The sequence below is a fragment of the Canis aureus genome, chromosome 35, assembly GCF_053574225.1.
Source record: "Canis aureus isolate CA01 chromosome 35, VMU_Caureus_v.1.0, whole genome shotgun sequence".
Lineage (NCBI taxonomy): Eukaryota > Metazoa > Chordata > Mammalia > Carnivora > Canidae > Canis > Canis aureus.
Window position 1 is genome coordinate 5,736,750 of NC_135645.1, and position 9,061 is coordinate 5,745,810.

Here is a 9,061-nt window from a genome sequence, read left to right on the forward strand (position 1 = left end):
TGGGGCTTCCTGCACAGCTGGGAGTCTGCTTCTCCATCTGTCCTTCCTCCCTGCTCAGGTTCTCTCTCTCTCTCTCTCTCATAAATGAATAAAATCTTAAAAAAAAAAGAAAAAGAAAAACTGAAAGAAAATAAGTCTTTTGGGGGTTTCTGTTTGTCTACCTATATGTATATTTATTCCAATAAGGAGTTGCTAGGCAATAACAGGTGTCCCTTGAATTTAAAAAAGAAGGTAGGAAAGTAGAGAGAAGGAACAAAAGAAGGAAAAAAAGGAAGGAAAGGACACCATAAACTCTTAATCTCCAAATTCTCCTCTCTCTGGCTGGGTGGCATAGGAGTGATGTATATACCCAACATTCTGCTTTGCCACTTATAGAAAGCCCTGGCGAAAGCCCAGTGTGATTCTGGGCAAGTCACCTAACTTCTCTGAGTTTCAATTTCCTTATTGGTAAAAGTGTGTGAATTATTCCAGCGGCAGTGTTGTGATGTTCAAATGAAGTTGAGATATGAGATCTTTTTTGAAAATCTTGAAGTTTTATGTAAATGTCATGCTATTTTTCATCACTCCTTAATGTTTTGTCATACCTGTATCTTTTTGTTGATGAGCATCCTGGGTAGAAATATAAACATTTTCTATAAGCAACACAATTATATATCATTGTTACAACATTGATGGGGGAATTATACATTAATGATATTTTTTCTCTCACCCCTTCAGCCTCATAATCCAAGCCATGTGAGGGCAAATTTATTAACCCCCTCTTTTAGCCTATGACTTCTCATTAGGTTGTACTCTCCTACCATGTCCTGAACATGTAAGGCACACAATGTAAACTGGTTAATCCACCCCTTTAACTTTCTATAATTTGTTTTATTGAATTTCTTTACAACCCTCTGTCCTCTCACAGAGCATTGAGATAAAGTGCTGTGTTACTTATTTTTAGGACAATGGACTGATGGGCAACCAAAAAATCAGGATGAAATGAAAAGGAATAAGTTTCTGAGATGCCTAAAACTTTCAGCTGAGGAAATTCAGGATCAGAAGAAACTGTTTGAAAACTGTGGTTTGCAGGTTATAAAGGTATACTTAATTTAAGGGAAAGATTTGACTCGTCTTGCTATCACTTGGTTCTGTAGCCAAAAGAATAATTCACCTGCTGATGACTCTAAGCCAGCTACTTGTTGACCCAAAACCCTGGGATTAAGACAGAAAGTGGGGCAGGGGTGTTGGCAGGCACAAAGGGTGTAGTTGGAAAGGAGGTAGAGATGATGCCAGGATGTACAGAAGCACCAATCAAGATTCAGGGCAAACCTATCTGCCTGTCTTGAAGCAAAATGAAAGAAATGGAATAGCATTTATCACACCATATTATAATTGTTTACCTAGTTTTACCTCTCACTAAACTATGAGCTTTTAAGAAGGCAACAACTGTGTCTACACTGTTGACCATTTCATTACCAGTGCCTGGCATGGAGTGACTGCTCACTGAATGTTTTTTTTTTTTTTTGAAAGATTTACTTATTTTTTCATGAGAGACATAGAGAGAGAGAGAGAGGGAGAGACAGGGAGAGGGAGAAGCAGGCTCCCCACAGGGAGCCTGATGTGGACTCGATCCTGGACCCTGGGATCACGCCTTACCCAAAGGCAGACACTCAACCGCTGAGCAGCCCAGGCATTCCTGCTCAGTGAATTTTTATTAAGTGGATTTATCAAAGAAGGGACAGGGAATTTTAAAGAGACAAGTCAAAGCAGGAGAGGGTTGGGCCAGGAGAGACTCTTAAAACACTCTACATGAAATGCAAGTTGCATGCAGCCATATGCACATACGAGCCTTTATCTGTGAAGCAGGGTATCAAGCAATGTAAATAGTGGTTCTTACTTTTTCCCAGTTTTTTTCAGTTTTTCATATCCTTGGGTCATAGGTGGAGAAAATAGACAATTCCGTTCTCATGGCTGTCTTCCAAAAAAAGAAGAAAGTGATGGAAGAGAGAACACATGGGAAACCTGTGAGCTGCAGGTTGTTTCAGCAAGTTCCTTACCAGTTCTGTGAAGCAGTATGCAGAGTTGGCTTTCAAAGAATGTACTCGGTGCCCTGCGGTACGTGTCGGCCCCTCATCTTCAGGGCCTACGTAGGTGGGGATGGGTGAGCAGACCTCAGCAAGTGACTCACCACGCATAGTATTTGTTGCTGTGGTGAGGGGAATCACTTGCAGCTGGCATATAGTGATAAAGTTATTTGGGAAGGGTCATATTTTTTGTCCTTCATATGTTTTGTTGCTGATGGGTTTAATGTTGATGAAAACGTTAGCAGTAAGATCTACAGTTCACTGGTTTTCTCTTTTCTGTGGTTATGTGTTTTATCTGCAGAGAACACTTTGAAGCTTTTTGTTGCTATTGTTATCTCCATAAAATTATTATCACCACTACCAAACCTCATCCCTTAATTAAAAGGGCATTTTCCTGAACTTAGTATTAAGTTGCTCTTTTCTGGGGCGCCTGGGTGGCTCAGTGGTTGAGCACCTGCCTTTGGCCCAGGGCGTGATCCCAGGGTCCTGGGATCCAGTCCTGCTTTGGGCTCCCTGCTCAGTGTCTCTGCCTCTCTCTGTGTCTCTCATGAATAAATAAATAAATAAAATCTTTTTTTTTTTTAAGTTGCACTTTTCTCTTTCATCTTCTTCATTTCCTATAGACAACTAGTGAATGAATTAGATATCTTATGGCAGGTGAAGTGAATGACATATTGAGATCCTTCAGCTATGGGAGTTCTACCAAGTGTAGCTTCTGTGTCTTTTTTCAGTTGTACAACAATAGTGCATACTTAATGGCCATTTTGTCCCCTTTAGATCTCTCCAAAGGAGGCTAAGAAATTTAGTAATAATCATGGAGAATACCTAGCAATGTGGCTTTACCTGATCCATTGACTATGTTCCTGCTAAAGAGCAAGAACCTTTACCTTTCAAACTATATAGCATGATCCTTGCTGTGAAGCCAACTCCAAGTCTTGATTTCTAGAAAGCACAGAGTCTGGTAATCTTCATCTCTTTGCCCCAGACAGAAGAACTTAAGCAATACCTGAAGTAAAAATTGAACATGGAAAATTCCTGGGGACAAAAATAGGTAAATGAATCCCTACCAAGAAGTCTTTGAGTGTAACCTGAAGAGGGTTGTTGACAAAGTCTTAAAAATTCACAACTTCTATTTGCTCCTGAACCCATCATAACTGGCTTTCCTGCATTCCCCACCCCCTGCCCCTACTTAAACTATTCTAAGACCATCACTAGTTTTTCAACTCCTCTAGTGCCTTCTTTCTGGTCCTGTGGCAGATGCTGCTAGTTGCCTGACATCTATACAGAGCTTTCTTCCTAAAGGACACATACACCACTTCCCAAGGAAGACAGCCCCAAAGTCTCACCCTGTCTCATCATCAGCCTCAAGTCCAAAATGTCCTCTCTTAAAGCATAAAAGCAAGGTAATTGCCCCAACCCACTCATTATATAGTGCCAGGAGAAGGAGCAGGAAAAGTGCAATAAAAACTCTCATTTCTAAAGGAGAGAAGGAAAGTCACTGGTCCATACCACTAATCACCTGCTGCTGGACATGGATAGTGAGGACTCTATTCTGGGAGTGGATTAAGACCCTTGTTTCCTTGTTTTGCACTCTGGGAAGAATCTTCCATATGCGTTGGTGCCGTTGGTCATTTCTAGGCCGGCTCCCTACCAGGGGTCCATGGATTGCCTCAGGACCAGAATGCTCCCAGGCTACTGACAGCCAGGCTTGCAGTTTCTTCAGCAATACAGTTCCTTTAAAACCTCTGCAGGCATGAAGCCTGTTTACTTTTGGTCAAGTTTCTGTCTTTAAAACCCAGCCAAAGGTCTTGTCTCCATCTAGTCTTTAAGCCTCAAGATCCTGGTCTTTTACCTACTGGCCTCTGTGCTCTGTCCACATCCCTAGCTCTAGGCTTAAAGCCACTGCCTGAGGCAATTCAGATGATAGACTCATTGGGGAGATAGTGCCCATAATGTGACTTGCATTGACGTGTCTGGTGAGTGGGCTTAACCAAAGGTGCTTGAGAAACCCAGGAGACATTTTATCACCACTGAAATTGTTTTGCAACTCTTTTTTTTTTTTCACTCAGTTTTCATTTGGAGTACAAAGGCTCTTGGCCTTTTTTCTTTTTTCTTTTTTTTGCAGGGGGTTCCCTGCAAGGTTCCGAATTATGGGACTCTTGGTCAATTTAGATGGCCAACTATAGGCAAAGGGGGCTTCTATTAACAAATCTTTATATATATATATTTTTCTATCTTGACTTGCATTCCAGCCAGTTCTGATTTCATCTCTTGCTTGTAGGGCTAGGCTGAATGTAGCAAGAAGGAGCCTCCATGCTTGCAGTTTTTTTTTTATTGGGTTCATTCATTCATTCCACAATGAGCGCATTCTATAAGTCAGGCCCTGTGCTAGGTGGGAGGAATACAACAGTAAACAAAACACACAGAGTTCCTGCCCTTATCCTTTATAATCTGTGAGTCCATCTGTTGGGTATTTTCTGAAGTTCTAAAGAAAGCCTTGTTTGTTTTTTTTTTTTTTAAGATTTATTCATTTATTCATGAGAGACGCAGACTGAGAGAGAGAGAGAGAGGCAGAGACACAGGCAGAGGGAGAAGCAGACCCCCCACAGGGAGCCCAAAGTGGGACTTGATCCCAGATCCTGGGATCACACCCTGCGGTGAAGGCAGACACTCAACTGCTGAGCCACCCAGGTACCCCACCCCCTGTTTTTTTTTTTTAACTCTACAATGTCCCCCTGGGTGATTGAGGCTATACCTATAGCCTCAACTCCTACCTCTAGGATGACTTACAAATTTGTATCTCTAACCTCCTTCTTCTCTCCTGACCTGTAGGTCCATATTTCCCATTGTCTTTTGATTATTTCTGCCTGGAAGTTCTATAGCCACCTCAGACTGAACTCTTACCTTGGCCATGCTTTTCCCTAAAAAATATGCACTTTTATTCCGCCCCACCCACCCACCCAACCGATACTCCCTAACCTGGCTAATACCATCACTACCTATCTCCCGGGTCTCCTAGCTGGAAACTTTACCATCTTCTGTTCCATCCTTCCTCTCAGGTCCAGGCAGTAACACAGTCCTTCTAGGTTCCCTCTCAGTGTCATTCTCAGCCCAGCCTCACCTCTCTGTTCCTCTGCCTTTGCTGTTCTTTCCTTGGGCCTAGACGATGACCAGGTCCTTTCCTTGCCTCACAGCCCTATCCTTTAGTTGACCTATCCTTTACTCTGCTACCAGAATTATCATGCTAAAAACACATGTGCCTGTTTACTATCTGCCTTCCTAGTTGCTTACAGGGTTGAACTCCAGCCTGGTTGGCCCAGCATGTAAGGCCCTACCCCCGCACCCCCCCCCCCCCCCGCCCCATTATCTCCTCAGCGTCATCACTCACTGTGCTCCACCACACTTCAGCCAGGAACTTCTTAGGGTTTCCTAAATGTGCGGGATATTTCATGCCTCTATGCCTTTTCCTGTGGAATACCTTCCTCCTTACCCGTTTTATCCCTGCAAAGTCCTATTCCTTCTTCCAGACGTTGCTCAGATGGCATTTCCTGGCTGACACCCTCCCTCACTCGTGCAGGCCCAGGGGGCTGCTTCCTACATTCCTTTGTTACTGTATCTGTAAGTCAAAGTACAAACTCCACAGGTCCCCAGAAATCCAGTATGGGGCTTGTCTTCTTCACAGCTCTAAAATGGAACTTCACCTGCCTTTGAGGCTCCCAGGTCTACAAACATGAAAGACTCCCATCTTGGTGGTTCAAGAGGAACTCAGTCATTTTCAGAGTTGTCTCAGCCCCTTTGGGATTAAAATTCAGTTCCTGCAAGTTTTTTCCCCTCCTTCTCTTCTGAGAGTGCTGTAGATGATGTGACAGGCATTGTGGGGAGGGAGGTCTCGTTCTGCAGCTGTCTGTTCTCTGGCTTCCAATGTCCTCTGCTAGATAAACCACCCTGGGCTTGGTCATTGGCACCCTCCCATGCTTAAATTTATGGTGCCCCTTGCTCTCAGGGTCTACACAGGGCACTGTTTTTCATGCCGAGGTTATTCCTCTCTTGACCATGGTTGGTACCCCTCCTGCAGCACAGGAAATTTTTGAGTGTGCCCATCCTTCAAGGTGAAGGGCAAGGTCTTGTGTGGCAGTCCTCACCTGTTCCGGACATCATCCCCAGGCACTGCTGCTTTCCACTTAGCTACCAGCTGGATGAAGAGCCTGCATCCACTAGAGTTGGGCAATGAATGGCCCCTTCTACTCTGGAAGTCTCTCCCTCCCATTTTTCTGAGATTCTTGTTCTGCACCATCTTAACTCCGAGGGCTCTCTTGAGGGAGTGGGGCGGCGAAGTGAGTCCCTTCTCAGAATCCCCAAGAGTTCTAGTCGTGTCCTCTCTGATTCTTCTCTTCCCACCAGGCAGAACTTTTATTTAATTGGAAGTGTGAAAACTGTTCTAAGAATATTTTATCCTTCTCTCTTCGGTTACCTATGGCATGAACTCCATGCTCTGAATCCTTCCTTTAGGCTTTTGAACTTAGGGTTCAAAAACCCCTTTTCCTCTCCCAGAAAACCTTTCAAGACCATAATCTATGCTTTGATTAAAAATAATTATATATGGTATATTGGGTGCCTGGGTGGCTCAATTGGTTCAGCCTCTGACTCTTGGTTTTGGCTCAGGTCGTGATCCCAGGATCCTGGGATCCAGCCTGGAGTCATGTGCCACACTCAGCAGGGACTCTCCTCTGCCTCTCTCTCCCCTTCCTTCTGCCCCTCCCCCTGCTTGCACTGTCTCTCTAAAATAAATCTTTTTTATTTAAAAGATTTTATTTATTTATTGATGAGAGACACAGAGAAAGAGGCAGAGACATAGGCAGAGGGAGAAGCAGGCTCTAGGCAGGAAGCCCAATGCGGGACTTGATCCCGGGACTCTGGGATCACATCCTGAGCCAAAGGCAGACGCCCAACCACTGAGCCACCCAGGCATCCCTCTAAAATAAATCTTAAAAAAATTATATATGAGATATATAGAGATAAATAAGTAGCAAGAACTCGGTGGAGGAACCAAGATCAAGAAGAATTTTCTAGGAAAGAAATCTTTGATTTTTATCTCAAGATACTTTTCTCTCCGCATAAAATTGTGCTGTGCTTTAACCATTTACATGTGGGAAGCTCCCTTTGTGAGTTTTTGAGAATAGGGATCATGTCCTAGTCATTCTTTGAAGCCCTAGAGCTGTATTGTCCAGTTGGTAGCCACCAGCCACACACATGGCTATTGAACACTTAAAATGTGGTTCCCCGAATCGAGATGGCCTATAAATGTTATACACTGATTTTAAAGATTACTACCTGAAGGAAAGAATGTAAAATATCTCCTTAATAATTTTTCATATTGACTATATGTTGAAATAATAACATATTGGATATAATAGGTTAAATAAAAACTATTAAATTAATTTTACCTGATTCTTTTTACCTTTTTATGTAGCTACTAGAAAATTTTAAGTTGCAGATATGGCTTACTTCTGTGGTTCAGTGCTGCTCTTGAGCCTACAACAATATTCGATTAAATCTGTAGTAAATGTAAAGAAAAAAAATAGGGAGGGAAGAAGGAGAGTAAAAAGGAAGGTGGGTATATTTAAATGTAAGCTATTATTATGCTGATCATCATCAATGATGATTTGTCTGAAGAGATTGACTTTAGGTGTTTTTGCAATAGACAGAGACTTGAGACCAGGAGGTGGTGATTATTTGGAGGATTAGAGAGAGAATATGTATTAATACCCACATAGGCAATATGGTTCATAATAATCATAATAATCTTTTAACTTGTTTTCTTTTATCAGACCTAAAATATGGAATTGGTATATACTTCACCAAGAACCTGAAAAACCTAGCAGACCAGGTCAAGAAAACATCTGCTACAACTGAACTGATATATGTGTTTGAAGCTGAAGTACTCACAGGCTCCTTCTGTCAGGGTCATCAGTTAAATATTCTTCCCTCACCGTTGAGTCCTGGAGACATAGATATCCATGACAGTGTGGTTGATGATGTCTCCAGCCCTGAAACCTTTGTGATTTTTAGTGATACTCAGGCTATGCCCCAGTATTTGTGGACTTGCACCCAGGATCATGTACGGCCACAGGATCACTCATCAGGACTAAGGATGCTGTCTTCACAGCAGTCTGGAGCAAGATTCTCAAGGGGTAGCTCTGTCAATTAGGCTCCACATCATTTTAACAACTGACATTTGCTTGCTTTGGAGGAACTATCCAAATAATGATCATCAGTGAGTCAAAGTCTGGTTTGAAAATGTCATATGGGTTGTCCATATGGACCTATCAGGTTATTGAAGGAACCCAATACAAACTAGCATCTTAATTCTTTCATCTTTGTCTTCATCTTTGTCTTCATCTCTATTGGGATGGGTAAATCCCAATCCAAACACTCTCAGAACCACTCCCTCTCCTTCAGGATGCTCTTTCATCTCTTTTACTATAGGTAACAGCAAAAATGTTTTACATATAATGAAGAAGTTTTTCTATTATATAATCTAAACCTTTTTATTTTCTAAAATAATAGAGTAGCAGCCTGATGATTTTTGATTTTCCAGAGAATCTTATATGTTGTTGGAGATTTCAAAATAAAGCACCTTTGTATGAGTAACTGGCTTTGAAAAGTTTTATGTAAAATGACATTATTCAAAGTGGAAGGACATCAAAAGGCTGATATTCTACTGATATCCTGTTTGGAATCAGCCATATCAAGCAATGCCACTCAAGCATCATGAGGCCAAATGACTTATTTTTTTTAAGATTTATTTATTTTAGAGATAAAGAGAGAGCACACATGAGGGAGGGCAGAAGGAAAAAATCTCAAGCAGACTCCCCACTGAGTGCAGAGCCTGATGTGGGGGGCTCAGTCCCAGGACCACGAGATCAAGACCTGAGCCGAAATCAAGTTGGACACTCAACTGACTGAACCACCCAGGTGCCCCAAGGCCAAATTAT

The 9,061-nt window shown here is 42.3% G+C and overlaps 1 protein-coding gene across 5 annotated transcripts in view; it reads left to right on the forward strand.

The window, feature by feature from the left end:
* The window catches only part of PARP9 (poly(ADP-ribose) polymerase family member 9), a 33,874-nt gene extending 25,157 nt beyond the window's left edge, over positions 1 to 8,717 (forward strand). For all 5 annotated transcript variants that reach the window (XM_077884418.1, XM_077884420.1, XM_077884417.1 and 2 more), the window contains 3 exons: positions 944 to 1,080; positions 1,923 to 2,097; positions 7,895 to 8,717. In XM_077884418.1, coding sequence (XP_077740544.1) covers positions 944 to 1,080; positions 1,923 to 2,097; positions 7,895 to 8,274 — 692 coding nt within the window. In that variant the 3' untranslated portion in view covers positions 8,275 to 8,717. The remainder of the gene's footprint in view (positions 1 to 943; positions 1,081 to 1,922; positions 2,098 to 7,894) is intronic.
* The last annotated feature ends 344 nt before the right edge of the window (positions 8,718 to 9,061 follow it).